The sequence below is a fragment of the Telopea speciosissima genome, chromosome 4, assembly GCF_018873765.1.
Source record: "Telopea speciosissima isolate NSW1024214 ecotype Mountain lineage chromosome 4, Tspe_v1, whole genome shotgun sequence".
Lineage (NCBI taxonomy): Eukaryota > Viridiplantae > Streptophyta > Magnoliopsida > Proteales > Proteaceae > Telopea > Telopea speciosissima.
Genome location: NC_057919.1, coordinates 15716598 through 15732417, shown reverse-complemented (window position 1 = coordinate 15732417; position 15820 = coordinate 15716598). Strand labels below are relative to the sequence as shown.

Genomic DNA, 15820 nt, shown 5'->3' with positions numbered 1-15820 from the left:
ACTAATACCCCCTCAATCATACCTGAGTAGAAGGGGATTCCAGTCACCCTGAGCATAAGCTTTTAGTACACCCAGGGTTTTATCCTCTCTATATCAATGGCTATGATCCTCAACAGCTTATATCGGCTATAAAAAGCCTTTCAGTTGGCTAGGGTGAAAGGAAGTCGTAAGGCTCTGTTTTCAGGTAAAACCCACACATAATAAGAAAATTACCAGGTAATATCAGTGTGGAAAAATACATTTATCCCCAACTGTTATATGTGTTGAAAAGTTACATTGATATTTAATTATCACAAGCACAGCCTAATGGAAGACATTGGCTGTAATATATTAGTACATTGTATATAGCTTCAAGGGTACATTTAGAAAATCAATCTAATCAACAATGTTTCTTTGCAAACACCTTGGTTTTAATTAGCCCAAGAAATTTTGCTCGTCTCTAACTGTTATATTTAATTATCATACTCACCAACATTGGTTCGAAAAATATAATCTTCATTCTCTAACTCCTCGTGAAGTAAACAAATAGATGGCACGTCAATTCTCTGGTTTATTCCTTTGCAATCTGTTGATCTCCTCCCCTAAATGAACAAATAAATTACAAACCAAAAAATGTCAAATAATCATAGAAGAGTTTCATGAGCTAAGATCTTACATGAACATTAAATATGATTCTAACCATATTTTTAGTTTTATACGGACCTTCTTCAGGATGTAGCAGAAATAGTGGAATCCATCACCAAAAGTTTTCCATTCGATAGACCAGGTAAACTCTGGAGCTTCAAACAATGGACGCCTGAAGTGTGGCTAATGAAGATACAAATTACAAGTATAATAAGTAGAGGATATAATACATGGGGCAGGGGAGAGGGGATCGGCATATGATTTTTACCTGACCAAAAGAAATTGAGATGAAAATCCCACCAGGTTTCAGAACCCTATGAACACCTTGAAGCATTGCCAATACCTTGGTCACAGTTGTAGGTCGTGGGTTCCATGGATCACCACTGTCCACGAACAATACATCCTTCAAGATTAAAATGTTTACATGCTTGCCTCAATCAAAAGTTTAAGCAATATAATCCAAGAATGTTGGGAAACCATAATTCTGAAAAAAATAATGGAAGAAAATCCTTGTGCCATCTATGTTTACCATGGTTCCCTTTTCAATAACCACATCGAAGCACTCATTGCCAAAGGGCAGGTCTAGCATGTCAGCCTCCAGAACTTTGACGTCTGATGGTATAAAGGTGATGAAAAGAATGATGAACGATAATGAGTTAGATAGTCCAAGGACATAAACTGGGAAGTCACCAGACTAACACTATTTCTCACTTCCTCAGTAATTACAAGATAATTAGATTGCATTACTGTCAAGGTTAATACTTCATTCAGAATTGATAAATAAATTGAATACTACTACATATCAAACAGTTTTATTTCAAGGTTCTCTTCGAAAAAAGTAATTACAGCATCAAGATTAATCAACATCTCATCTGTAATTCATGAGATATAGAAAGCAACAGCAGGGAAAAGTAAATTTAGGCAAGGTATCCTCAACAGTGTCATCAAAAAACCCAATCCACAGGTAGAATGAGACTGTATTCTCTTTTTCTTCAACAAGAAACTGGAGTATGGGAATATGAGTTGGGACTGAGGCACATAGAAAGGAATTCTGCACATACCCAATGCCCATTACATAAACAAAAATGGGCTTTGTTTTAAAGGGTGTACAGCAAGTGAATCATTTACCTTTTTTTTTGGGTTGGGGGGGGGGGGTGAGGGGGATGTCTGGTTATCTGATGTTTCCACAAACAATCTTGTTATGGTTACCTTCAAAAGACTCCAGTTGCCTAAAACATTTCATTTACAACTTAAGGACCTTATTTTAAAAAGGTCACCTTTTATATTCCTCATAATTCCTTGTAACATGCAATTATTATTTGTGAATATTTTGGGTAAATGCTAACCACTCACCTTTATATCCCTTGGCTAGTAACCGTGTCCGCATCTTCTCCACAGCAACTGCTGAGATATCAATGCATGTTATTTCAGTAATCCCATCTTTGTATAATTCTTCACACAACTGGGAGTTTCCACACCCGAGCTCCAAGACCTTCATTTCAGTTGTTGCAACAAATATAATGTTACCGCAACAAAAAAGATGCTTTGACAAAATTTCAGAATCAGAACAAGAACAACAACAACAACAACAAGAAGACGCTAATTAAGAGCACCCTTTTACAATGTAACATAAAGAATACCAGATCTGAAAGTTCCATCATCCAGTAGATTCATTATTAATTCCCAATCAGTATTAGACCAGTAATGCAGGACCGGTTGACTGGTGCAAAATTCCAGCATAAAGAAGAGGAAGAAAAGTTCCTGTGGTTTGGGTTGGTCTGGTTCAACCTTGAACCAGTGTTTTGGTCCAGTTCCTAGTACAGGATATGGCTTGCGGTTCCTATTCTCCCGAAATTTCCTGATTTTTAGGAATTTAATCTCCAGTACAGACGTGGATCCCATTGGGATATTTCTTTACTATTTCTTTTTAGATTAAGTGGTTGTGTAACACAAGGAAACTCTTTTCTGGGGCAAAGATAAGTAAACTCTCAAGCAGCTGGTTACGATTGGTATTAGTATCCTGGTAAGCATAGGTTGTTTATTTATTATTAAGCTACCAAACTTCTCTGTTTTTTTTTTTTTCCTATTTTCCTTTTTAGAGTCTTCTGGTTCTGTCCTTATAAATATATTACAAGGCTTCACAGCCCATACAATTTCATAATGGAATAAAAAGGATTAGTTAGTCAGAAAGTTGAGATCGGCTTCTCTCTTCTCTCATATGTGATCTGAAAACCCACCACAAGCAGATCCATCTCAATTGATCTGCATCAACCACAGTATTTTAGTCACATCCCAACTTATGCTTCTATTCCATCCATTTATCACGATTTCATTTGGATATGAATCAATTTTTATTTGGATTTAGACTTGTTTGTGGAATGAACAATGAGATTTCCAATAACTTTCATCGATGTTGTATTAATAAAAGCTAAAGTCTCGTATTCTAACTTGGATAGCTGGGTATGTCTTTGCCAGATTCTGGAGCTCAAAAGAAGAGCCAGTATAGACTTGATGGTATATCTAAGTTATGTAGAGAGAAAAATAAGCACTTAGCTATATTAAATAATGGATCATCTTATGAATTGAGCCACACACCAATGAGAAAGTCATGAACAGTGCAACAATGTGATTGTTACCTCCTAAAGATGTTTGCATGGAGAAAGAATCATAAGGCATATGTTAAGTTATATCATTAGAGCAAGGAAAGAAAACAATAATTGAGAAATAAAAGGTGAAACAGTAAGGGTTGAACCAATAGTTGTAGAGTACGGGAGTCAAGCACAATTAGTTCATCCATTCAGGAGATTCCTGAAAGATAGATTTGCAGTTGGCATCCAATTATTTATCATCTTCACAGTATGACGGAAAACTCATGTTGCATCAATGGTTTATGAATTTTGCGCGTGTAATGTTCAGCAAGGTACATCGTAAAGGCAAAGATGGGAGGGATGCATGTGCACACAGGGCAGGTATGATATATGATACACAAAACGAAAAGATAAAAAACCAATTCAAATGCTCATAGAAGGTCTCCCCAATCCTATATGGTAAATGGTTGAAGAAAATTCTGACATATTTAAGATGTATAAATTTGTTCACAATGAAGTGTGCAATTATTATTATTTTCTTTTACTAAATGTGAGTGATCAAGGTATAATTAGGTTACATTGAAACAGTACAAGCACCATATTCTGAAGCTGAAGACACAACGGTAAAACAAAGCTACAAAGCAACAGGAGCAGTTGCTGCCCCAAGAGGTTGATCGGTTGATCCAGATATTGGCACTCACAATAGACTACAACCTTCTCTATAGGGAGAGGGGGGGGGGGGCGGATTTTCGAAAAACACAGACACGCATATGAGGGTGGATACATACAGAAGCATTAGGTTTCACATGTTCCTGAATGAGATGGCGGAAATGAGAATAGTCCTTGAACCACTCGTAATGCTCCTCAGATGAAAACCTCTCGTCCCTGGGGGGAAAAAAAGGGGTCACCATCAATCTAGTTTCACCAATCTTTATTGCCAGTAGAGAAATCCAAAATCAAGTCTACCTAGACAAGAGAGTTTTTCGGGATTGACTTATAAGTTTTCGTGGATATTGCGGAAAGAAAACTCACCAGTAGTGAGGGTCTAGGTAGGCCAGAGCGCTCGACGGACCAACCTCGCTTGTCTTCGCCACCGGCGAACTTTGCTTAGCGGCCATGGTATGAACTATGATGCGCGCTACCTGTCTGCACTCTCGGTCTCGGCTGGGAACAAGGTTATAAAATGCGGAACCGGTCAGTGCCGATTCCGATCCAGAATCGGTCCCCAAAAACCTAAGAATCGGCCTATCGGATTTGAAATTTCTAACAAATCGATTCTTGAAACCTGGCTAGGAAATACCACAAACAGATAACACTCGCTCCAAAGCCCTAAACCTCTCCGCTTGGACTTAAGGCTGCGTTGCCCCTGCACCAGTGCGGGGGCCAATAAGAGCCTGGCAGCTTGGGAGAGAGGGAGCATCCAACGGGAGGGATTTTTCCTTTCAAGAGGGGGGGGGGTGACTGTCATGTCGCCCTTCCTGTGTCTAATATGTAGGTGCCATGCAGCCTGGCAACCTTCCTTGGAACATTAGATGGGAAGCTCTTTGGAGTAGTCAATAGTCATGTTTAAGCTGGAATAAGGAGCAGAACACAACATATAACGAGATCCTATTTGGTTTCACATTTAAATATCAAGTCAAGCAACTTTCAGAAAGGCAAGGCCTTTAAACTGGAAAACAATAGATAATAGTTTAAAACAAACATGTAAATTATATACAATGATATAGCATTCTAGAATGATTAAGTCACAGATTCAACTATTAATGATGTCCTGAAATTCATAGTAATTATAGTTTTGCTGAAATTTTTTAGTGGCTTTAATCCACCAATAGGCAACAATAAGAAGGTCAATCCCGAAGAATATGTAGGCAATCAACCTGGACTACGGATTTGAATTTGTTTTGATTGGTTGAAGGGATTTACCTATTTTCAGACCATTGATACCAAATCATTCATATCTCTTCCAAAATCGAACGATTTTGGACGAAATGTAATTCTATTCGAAGTTGAGCGGTAGAAGGAGACCATCGAGCTATAAAAAGAGGGCCCTTGCCCATGTTCAAAACACCTATTCAATTGATTTGGGTTAGTATCCTCTTAGATTTCACCATGTAAACCTAGGTATATCATGACTGCTTTAATCATAGCAGTGGTATGTAAGACTGAGGCTCAACCTCTCTCTATCTTGTAAGGGTGTCCCAGTTGGACAAAATTGTTCTCCAACCAAAAATGTATTTTACAAGTTCCAAATTTTCTCACAACAAAGATTCAATCTGAAATTTGCACTGGTTCACCTACTCAAGCAACTCTTATACATGCAAATCCAAGGTTTTATGATTTCAATTACAGGCTCAAAAAATTGGGAGGCCACTGCATATGTTTATTAAAACGAAATATAAGATTTCATCTGATTTGTATGTGCATCAGCAAGTCCATCTAGGCTGTTCAACCAATCAGATATATTCCATTTGTTGAGATCAAAATTGAATACGGCATACTTTACATTTTTTGTGGCTTTCAGATCCAATGATGAGACAATAAAACCAAAAAAAAAAATACAATAGAAAATAATTCTGCATTTCAAATAGTTTGTCCCTGCTGGAACCAAGGGCAAGTGCACCCAGTAAATCCCTGATGCCTTGTTTCAAAGACAGATCTGAAATAGTAAGACAATCAAGTGTTATTAGACTGGATTTTCACCCCAGATTAAGGGGGAATAATCACAACAATTTCCAGGTCATGGTTTCCAGGCAAATGAAGGGTATTCACTGAAATAAAAAAGGGAGTTTGGAGATGCATCTTTTACCTGTTAGATTGAAGAAGGTCCTAAAACTTCTTTGGGGATGGTATAGGGGAGGTTGGAGGCTTTAAATCCTCGTACCTGTTTATTGGAGGAAAGAATGCAGACAAAAGTTTGCATGGTAAGACTTTCTTGGAACAATGAACAGTTTAATTTAAACATACACCTAAACAGGGATATGATCTTCACATAATTAGAGACTAAAATACAACATTTGGCTTCAGTTCACGGTCCTTAGTCTGAATGAAGTGGACCAATTCAAGCTCTAGGATTTTTTTATAATGAGGAAACCATTCCTCCTCTAGACAATCATCAAGCAAATAATGAAAGCTAACAGTAATAAATGAGCAAGCTTATGGCCTACATGGCAAAAGGTGAAAATGGCCTTGATTTTGGCTCCATAGAGTGCTGTTTGTCCACTGGATTATCAAGTGCTGAAGTTTGAGCTGAGCTGTTGCCTGATATGGTTGATAATGGAGGAGCCACATCAGCACTAGACGTTGAGACAAGTGATACTGTAGGTACACTAGGGGATGGTGAAGTTGGTGGCTTCAAGTCATCATACCTGAGAAACAGAGTACCACATAAACTAGTGAAAAAGGAAAAAGTGAACATAAAGTAGTACAAGAAGCCAATAGGTACAATGACGAAGGCAGTAACTTGCATGATGCCTACAAAGAGAAGAACGGTATTCATATTTAAAAGCAAAAAACACCTTGACTTGGCAAAAAGATTAACTAATTTGGAAACTTATTCTTGGTCCTGTATATCCTAAGAGACCAAGAGAGAAGAACTATACAGATATTGAGAGAAAAACTATTCATTGAATTTTTTAGTACTTTCCCTCTCTCTGGATATGGAAGCAACTTCTTAACATAATAGTGGTAAACATCAAAAGCTTAAATTGTCCAAATGATACTAATATGTACATAAAAATGCTCTACAGGATCAGGGAATCATTTATTCAATTATAATCAGTGATCCTTAGCAGTTTCACCAGATACATTACCGGTAAAAGCAGTAACAGCAAGACTTGTACCACCAATTTGTACATAATGGTTAAAAAAAATGCCATAACAGAATCAGCAGCAGTAATAAAAGGGAAGTCACAATTAGGGCAAACCAACACTCCTGAGAATCATAACAGTAATAATTGTCTTACACATAGTAAGGAGAAAGCTGGCTTTTTTTCTGAGTTGGAACATGGGGAAAGTCCTTTCCAACCACTTGGATAGGTGCACTCTTTGATGAATCACTAACCGCTGTAGATGGTAAAACAGCACCTGCTGGTGGTGCAGAAGCAACAAATCCTTCCTTGGAACCACTTGGTGTTGGGGTAGGAGAAGTAGGTGGCTTCAAATCCTTGTAACTGTAAAAATGATATCAACTTGTAAAGAAACCATCATGTCATTATCATTCTACAATAGGCAAGCTCTCCAGGCAAAACTGAGTTACACAGTATAAGGAGAGGGAGCTTGTGTCTCCTGCACTTCAGTATTGGCTGATTTTGCCTCAAGAGTGCCTGTTGTCCCTGGTATGGTAACTAGAGAGTCTGCATTCTCGGAGTGTGACAACTTTTCAGGACTTAGAGGTGAAGGTGAAGGTGGAGTTGGAGTTGGAGATGATGGTGATTTCAGATCAGAATAACTGAATGCACCAAATGAAAAAATTCTGGGAAAAAAACATAAAAGAAGCTGAGCAGCTTTTATGATGCTACAACAGCTTACATAACATGAGGAGATAGAGGCCTAGCTTTATTGACTTCTGTTTGGATAGATTAACTCAATTCCTTCTCAGCAGCTGAGCTTGTAGATTCTGATAAACTAGTTTGAGCATATGAAGGAGAAGACTTTGAGACTGTCTGTTCAGCGCATGCATACCTTCCTGTGGTAATACCAGGAGTGGTGCTTGGGGTAGGAGTCGGAGATGTTGGTGGTTTCAAATCTTCATACCTGTAAAAGTCATTATGTGTTTGTTACGATAAACCTCTTTCTAATTAGAGGTAACATTGGTCAAGCTGCATTACATAATATATGGAGAGAGTGGCTTTGTCAGCCGTGCTTCTTTCACTTGGGCAAGTTCTTCCTCAATGGAAGTGCTCTTAGCTTCAGGTTCAGGTGAAGGACCAGGTAAACTGGCACTGTGAAATCCCTGATGAAAAAGCAAATTATTTTAGCTAATCACAAACATTTTCTCCAGAGAGAATCAGATAATGAGGCAGAAATATGAAGCAGCCAAAATTTGGACTTATGTCACAGGGGTTATCCCTTTGTCCCAATTATTTAAGAGCCAATATGCTTGTTAGCACAGTTTCTTTATTGAACATGCTTTTAGCTTCTTTGTTTACATACTCAGTATGCATTTATGATTCTAAATGAGTATTTCTGTAGTAAATATTAGATATATGTGTGTGTGTATATATATACACACACATACATACATACATGTATGAATGTCCGCATACATACCTACACACAATTGGAGCACCTTGAAACAGAAGATAAATAGTTTTATTATACAAGAATAAAACAAAACCCAGGGAAAAGAACCAAAAGATGTAAAAATAAATTATGTAAACAAACTTGATTGATGAAATATCCTTAACCTATATAATCTTCTAATCAGCATTGTACTTTCTTGATTTATCTTCAGTTTTTATTTTGTCTGGTATATTGCCAACATAATATAGTAGACTTTGTTTTCTTGATAAAATTTCTTTCAATATTGCACTTTTATGAATAAGTAAATAGGTCTCCTTGAGTCAATTCCTAACAATTGCATCCCTAGCATGAGTTCGGAATCATGTGGTTGAAATACACTTAACTTTAGGTCTTGGCATTGACTTGTCTGATAGATGAGTCGATATCCAAAACATAGTTCCAACCAATACAATTCAGAGCAGTTTACAGATTGAAATTCTTTCCTTTGGCAAGCATTGAATTGAACTACCTTGGATGTGGAACTATCTAAACGTTGAGATGGTATCTTAGCAAGAAGCTCCCCCATGGGTGTTAGTGGTGCAGTTGTTTCTGCAATTACTTCCACCACCTTACAGTAAGACAGGCTTCTATTTTTTGCCATAAATGCCATGAGTTCTGCCACCTACAGAGCAGAGTATAAAACATGAGAAATTGAAAGGGAACCAGATCCACCTCATAAAAAATATATATATAAAAAAAACAGAAATTGAGTTAAATGGCTGTTACATGGAAGTTATACATAATGACTCTGCATTGTAACAAAAAGAGAATGTGCTGGTGTATATACTATTACGTTCGTATGCAATTATGGACTGAGGGATCAAATGTTGAACTTATGCTTCTTGTATCTGGCAGTAATAAAATATCTACAATTTGAGCACAAGAGGCCACAATTTTAGATTCATGGCGATGGAACCAAAGCATAGAAGAATATTCCATCCAAACAAAATAAAACACATATTTCCTCAATATCCTTCATGAACTCACAAAAAACATGATTTAGGGGAATTTGTATAGCATTAGTTATATTGGATCCACAATGTAACTAGCATATATTTCCATGAGTACCTGAAGGTTTGAGACTTGGCCACCAAATAAAGTATCTTCTGTTGAGAGGAAAATATTATGAGTTTCCTTGTAAGCATCAGTTGGTCTCTCCATTCCTCCAGGCCTAACTATCTGAAAATAAGTAATAAATAATGGAAACAAAGTCGAATCAAAGATGCATCTGGACCATGGATTCAATAAATATGGAGCTGTATGGTAGACACTCACAGTGAAAGGAAGACCACTGGCTATCAATGCTTCCTCTGCCTTTCTTTTCCAAATCAGGACTCCCCAAAACAAACTTTAGCAGCAGAATTGAAGGTCAGTCAATAGACTTTTCCACTGAGCAGAGATAAATGGTATACTACTGTTTGATCTTAGAGAGAAAGGAACTGTTCGCAAAGAATTGTAACAAACTCTCTGTTTCATTCTCTTGATAACTCAAACAACCTATTACCAGAAAGCAGAGAAGATGAACAAAGAAAGGCCCAAGTTCCAAGGAATCAAGCCAGAGTGCAAGAAGCATGGTTCCTGCTACCATGAGGTAGTGGTCCCACAGTACAACTCTTGTAGCACCTCTTTTGGCAAGATTGCTTATACCTGATAGTGAAGCAGAAAGTTTATACCACTCTTCAGTATAAATTTTGGGAAATTCAACCTAATACTTACTTTAGAATAGCTGCAGGAAATCCAACTTTGTTTGTCCCCAAAGATGTGAGCAAAATGAAGTGGTTAATTTGTGCAACAGTAGCTGTAATCAAGAAAATTAATCAGCATTCTCTGATCTGATAACCATGGTGATTCATAAGTTGACACACATATAAACACTCTAAGTTGGGTGGGGATGTGCCAGCTCGAACCCCAGAACATACATAAAGAGATATCAATAGAAAAAGAATTCGAGTGGATTAGCCAGGTGCATCCTCTTCGTCCTGGGTTCAGACAGGTTGGGAATCAAAATAATGTCCATGCTCAACCTAAACCCAACGAGAATAGTAATCAGATCAAGTAAAGTAAACACAAACTTGAGAAAAATCACCTAGAGCTATTTGATGGTTCAAGTCAAGGATTGGTAGTAGATTTTCTGGTCTGTCTTTTAGGTCGCATTCCTTAATGTGAGGCCATGATTCAAAAAGTAACAGAGCAGCAAAAAAAAAATTATTGATTGAAAAATAACAGTAACAATGAACAAGTCTTAATTCTGGTTACCTGCATCAATAAGGTTTTTAGCAGCCTGATAGTCAATTCGATATGGTCCAGTGATATCAAAAACTTCTTTCTCGCTGGCACCTATGCAGCACAAAACCACAGATGCATTGCCTATTGCCGGTATGATCATATCTTGATTCTCCAGATCACATTCCACAATTTCAAGCTTCTCTACAGCTGGGCTAAAGACCAAACAATGTCTGTTACTGGCCTTAAAACATGTCTAGTCAACCACAAATATCATATGTTCCTATGGATTATTTTTTACTTTTTTTTCTAATTTCTTCATGTTTCAAGAACTATCCAGCCAAAGCTCTCTTGTCTTACATTGAGTTTCCCCGCTTGCATCTCCAGTATTGATTTTCATTTGTCGAACGCTCTGTAAGTAATGGAAAAAAATATTTAATTTCATAATGACTGGATGAAATGAAACTAAAACACTACAACCACCAAGTAAAGCTTTACTTGCACAAGACTTTCTGCTTTTTGAGCACTCCTGACACATGCTCTAACTCGGAATCCGAGTTTTAGAAGCTCCCTAATCAAAATTTCAACAGTTAAGAACTTGAAAAACCAGGCACTGAAATAATCATTTGACTTTTGAGGTGTAAGGTGGCAGTACTTTACCTTACAGCACGTGAACCAACCCTACCAGTAGCACCAGCAACAAATGCAAGATCCTTATCTTTTTTCTGGACTTCCTGTTTAATGACATCCGGCTTCTCTAGATTGGATTTGGTCAAACCTTGTACAAACAAAGACATAAACTCAATGGTGGAAGCCAAGAAACAAATAAATTGGAAGCAAAAGAAGATTTTCATACCTTTTACTGTTCAACTTGCAATAGAAGATAAAAGGAAAGGCAATAAGCATTAGATTGAAAAGAAATACCTTCTCTAATTATGTTTCACCATCATCTTAGGCACAAACACTCCCTCTTCTATTCGTTAAATTTTATGCATTCCATGATTTTTTATGCATGTCATTATGATCAAGCTAATCAGACTCAGTCAGTCAGTCTGCATAATTGTTTCAGGTCCGGTATAATTTTGATGTGAAAAACCAAAACTTTTGGCATTATGTTAGTCTGCACGTAACAGCGCCGATGCCGCAATCCTGATGAATACCATTTTCCCTGTCAACTAATTCAATCTTACACAACTTACGTACTCGATTCCTTAGTCCTTTCTTGTCATCAAACGATATTTGCTTTCAGTTACAGATGATGTAGTAGTATCTGTGACCGGTCAAGCAGATAGAGAGACCACTACTGCACCAAACTCACTGGGTAACTCCTTGGTAACTATTATTAGGATGGGCAACCTTCCAAACTGCCTATAGCGATAACTACTATTAGAAGGACTTCTTCCCAATGGCCAATAGTTTGACACAGATAACTGAGCTACAACGGATTCAACAACATAAGGAATTGAGTGCCATTTTGAACATACTTGCCAGATATTCAAATAAAACAGTTAAGAAGGCAAAACGTTTCCGCCAATGGTACCTTTGGAACGCCATGGCTATGTTCTTACAACTTCGCATGTTATAAAATTTTTCGGCTTTACATCAGAGAAGACTAAATCAAGAAAATCCAAAAGACATGATGTGGGGCAACAAAAAGTGCCGAGCATCTGGTCATGGTCTACACAGAAGGGTGACATAAAACCAGCCAAGAACCAGATGATTAAACTTCTATGTGCAAAGAAAATTAAAAAGAAAACAAATGGGAAGAAGCCCAGGTCGTAATTAGGGAAAAGACGAGTATTGTAAAGTATAAAGATTCCTAATTTTAAGAAGATTGAGCATACCCGAAGCTTGAGCTCTGAAATAAAGAAATTTGAGGTTCGAACAATCTGGGTACTTCTTACTACCAGGAAATGTAAGGCCCCGACGAGATGGGAACCTGCGTTTTCCGATTGAAATCTTTGGTGAGGAAGAACAGAGCGGAGTCCTTACTTGAAGAGAAAACAGTGAGAGGAGCTCCATGGCTTGTGATTTCGCCCGACCAATTCATACAAACATTTTAGTATGAAAATAGAACAAATGCAGCACAAGGATAGCCCAGCAATTTATGTATTGTCGTATCTTCCAGATTGGCTTTGACATCCAGCTTCCACTGCTCAATCCTCATTCCTCATTGCTCAACGTATAGATATGATGGGCCCCATAAAAAAAAGTTGTACAGTGTGATTGTGGTAACCGTTCAACCATAGCCAGGCCAGGAAAAGACATGTCAAAAGAGCTAGTTTGCTTCAAATCTTCTATTATCGATTACAAGAAGGGATTAAAACTCTCCAATTCCACAATTGCTGAAATACAATCAGAAAAATCGATTAATTTGAGTGCAGGGTTGCATAGTCAAACCAACTAAGACCATGAGCAATTGAAAAATCGATTAATTGGATGGGGTTTTTGATTTTATTGGGGGTTGAACAGTCCTTTCACGCAATCCTGTTTTTAGGCAAAGGAACCATGCGACTGGTTAGTATTTTTTTTCCCCTTTATTTATAGTTTAACATTTTCTTGGAACTTGAAAATTGTGATTGGTCTATGTGGAAAATATTGTGATTGGTCTATGTGGAAAATGTTCGTAATATCTCCCTCAAAATAAGAAGCGCCAAAAATGAGTTGTCACTACGTTTGGAGACAAATGAACGCATTATGCCATTTGAAAGAATATTGTCGTGAATCCAAACATTGGATATTTAGTGAATGGTCTACAATGGCAACATGTTCAGTCATAAATTCAATCATTTATCCTTCATGTAATGGTATACCCTCACCCTCACAGATATGTTCATGCACCTCCTTGGTGATCTGGTATCATAATTTGTCATGTAAGTAGGGAACCTTAGAATTTACCTATCATAGAATTTCAGCTCCATCTAAGCTGCCATGTAGCATAACGAGTATATGATTACTAAAATTGAACATCACCATTGTGGTGATAAGAGTTTTCCCAGTAGTAACATTGTTTTGATTAATTGCACTTATAGTGTTTTTCTTTTTTTTGGGAGAGTGCCTACTCAACAGTGTGGAAGTTACATCTTTATTTGAAATTACATCCTTTTGATGAGTATCAACAAAAATGCAAAAACACTTCAAAATTTTAATTGGTTTATGTAGAAACCACTGAACCGATTGAGCACTCTATGAGAATGCATTAGCTCTCTTTTACTAATAGTGTAATTAACCTCAAGGGTAGTAGCTTAGTTGGCAAGGTAGCGTGCCTAAATTGACATACATGTGTAGGGTATATGCACGTGTTTGAGGATTAGTCGGGCCAAAGATCCAAAATGCTCATTTGTCAAAAAATAAAAAAATAAAAAAATACACTAGTAATGCATTTAACAAAATGGAGAAAGATTGCCACGAGGTTAGTGTGAAGATTACTATGCACGTTCTCTCACATCCCACCCATGGACCTCATAGATTCTCCATCGTCATTAAACTCCCCCATTAGACGATTTGATTTCTCACTCTATCATTGGTGGGAAATTCACTCCGGCATCCTAATGATCCCTCTCCCTTAACAAACAACATTGAGGTATCTTGTCTTTTTTTCTTTTTGTTAATAATTAGTATTAACCAAATCAAACCCAAGGGCAGAAACATATGTCATTTCCTATCTCATACAAGGGAATGATGGATTTAAAATACCAACTATTTTTCTATTTGCTGATCCAAAAAAATCTTCCTAAAAAAGAATGACAATATAGAATAAAAATATAAATAAAGGGGTTTAACATTAATTGAATTAATTTGGTGATGCAGTTCTAAATACATTAGAAGAGAAGAGAAAACAATGTATGTATTTGGGGAAAGGTAATAAAGTGAAATCATTTAAAATAAAAATAAAAATGGTAACTTAAATAGTAACTTTTGTAATCCTGTAACTATCTTGAACCCTTACTAAAACTTTTAAAATAGATTTTTCTTAAAACCAAGCAATTTTTTTTTTTGGTTGAATTAAAACCAAGCAATTTTGTTGCAAATATAGTAAAACTTAACAACTAAATTTAAAATGTTTTAAAATTAATTACAAAATCAAGTTAGCTAATGATTACAAAATTTCTCATTGGGCTTTGGATTTGATTACAGGCTACATTATCTCTTTTTTTTTCCTCATTTTTGTGCTCAGTACTCCATATCTTCTTTTATGAAGACAAAGAAGACCAAAGAAAGGCCGTAACTAGCACCCACCAATGCTGCCATCCCTAGTCCAATTCAAACAAGTTTCTCTTATGTATATTCCATGTTGAACCCCCCTCCCCACCCACCTCAAAAAAAATTTTTAAAACTTAAAAAGTTCAATTCTCATGTTTTACAGGATGGGAAAAGGGGATCCGGCTTCTCTGTAGCACAACGTGCGTTACAGATCTTGTGATGTGGCATCAGAGCTCACCACATGGACAAGCTCCCATTCGGATGGGGCGGATTGATTTAGAAATCTGGATTTTAAAATTAATTAAGAAATCCTCTTTGTCCATCGCATGTGCTCCATGCTTAGGATTCCAACTCGATCTATGCCGTCCAAATGGGAGCTCGTCCATGTGGCAAGCTTTGGTGTCACACCACAAGATCTATAGGGCGGGTGCAAAAGAGCCCAATTCAAAAAACAAGACAATTGATCATCTACACGTACATACAAGTGAAATGTACATCTAAAATGCAACCACATGTCCATTTTGTTTCCATAAATTTCCCCGCCCCTTAAAAATGGCAAAAATGGGATATGTGGTTGCCTCTCACATGTGCATGCATGTACGTGTGGAAGAACTGAACTTGGAAAGAGGTTGTCACGATGCCAGCGTGTCTAGCATGTGCCATCCTCTCTCCTCTCCTTTTGGAAAAGACCTCTTTGCCCTTCTTTGTCTAGCTCTGTGATTGTGTATGTTGCTAATTTATCGAAAACTGGCATGGATTGATTTTGCATCCCACATGTTTTCCCTTGATTTTCTTAAAAAATTAGGTTTTTTGACTGTTGTACCCCTCGTCTATTCCATTGCACTGATGCAACATCGAGATATTAATATACTATTGGGATCGGTGGCTAATAATACCAATAC

At 37.3% G+C, this 15820-nt stretch overlaps 2 protein-coding genes across 3 annotated transcripts; both read right to left on the bottom strand.

The window, feature by feature from the left end:
- Positions 1 to 252: 252 nt before the first annotated feature.
- On the bottom strand, positions 253 to 4376 carry LOC122658008 (EEF1A lysine methyltransferase 4). Its single transcript, XM_043852843.1, has 8 exons — positions 4245 to 4376; positions 4001 to 4097; positions 1978 to 2116; positions 1154 to 1236; positions 893 to 1027; positions 703 to 807; positions 465 to 581; positions 253 to 295 (listed from the first exon to the last, which is right to left on the bottom strand). Exons 1-8 carry the CDS (start codon positions 4328 to 4330, stop codon positions 284 to 286), a joined length of 774 nt encoding a protein of 257 aa, XP_043708778.1. The 5' UTR covers positions 4331 to 4376; the 3' UTR covers positions 253 to 283.
- Positions 4377 to 5649: 1273 nt separating this feature from the next.
- On the bottom strand, positions 5650 to 12772 carry LOC122658006 (protein TIC 62, chloroplastic). Of its 2 annotated transcripts, XM_043852839.1 has the most exons (16): positions 12560 to 12772; positions 11376 to 11493; positions 11214 to 11286; positions 11076 to 11127; positions 10749 to 10925; positions 10209 to 10290; positions 9768 to 9840; positions 9561 to 9671; positions 8962 to 9114; positions 8039 to 8163; positions 7808 to 7964; positions 7468 to 7574; positions 7175 to 7381; positions 6377 to 6577; positions 6019 to 6093; positions 5650 to 5868 (listed from the first exon to the last, which is right to left on the bottom strand). In XM_043852839.1, exons 1-15 carry the CDS (start codon positions 12735 to 12737, stop codon positions 6039 to 6041), a joined length of 1869 nt encoding a protein of 622 aa, XP_043708774.1. In that variant the 5' UTR covers positions 12738 to 12772; the 3' UTR covers positions 5650 to 5868; positions 6019 to 6038. The 2 variants fall into 2 exon arrangements, with proteins under 2 accessions (XP_043708774.1, XP_043708776.1); XM_043852841.1 differs by lacking the exons at positions 7468 to 7574; positions 7808 to 7964.
- Between the last annotated feature and the right edge of the window lie 3048 nt (positions 12773 to 15820).

Coding starts and splice junctions, on each gene's coding strand:
- LOC122658008 (XM_043852843.1), bottom strand. CDS start 4,330: ATGGCCGCTAAGCAAAGTTCGCCGGTGGCGAAGACAAGCGAGGTTGGT. Junction 1,237..1,977: donor ACTAGCCAAGGGATATAAAG/GTGAGTGGTTAG, acceptor TTATACCATCAG/ACGTCAAAGTTCTGGAGGCT. Junction 1,028..1,153: donor TTATTGAAAAGGGAACCATG/GTAAACATAGAT, acceptor TTAATCTTGAAG/GATGTATTGTTCGTGGACAG.
- LOC122658006 (XM_043852839.1), bottom strand. CDS start 12,737: ATGGAGCTCCTCTCACTGTTTTCTCTTCAAGTAAGGACTCCGCTCTGT. Junction 11,494..12,559: donor TTTCAGAGCTCAAGCTTCGG/GTATGCTCAATC, acceptor TGTTTGTACAAG/GTTTGACCAAATCCAATCTA. Junction 6,578..7,174: donor CAGCTTTCTCCTTACTATGT/GTAAGACAATTA, acceptor TCTGTTTCTCAG/GTATGATGACTTGAAGCCAC.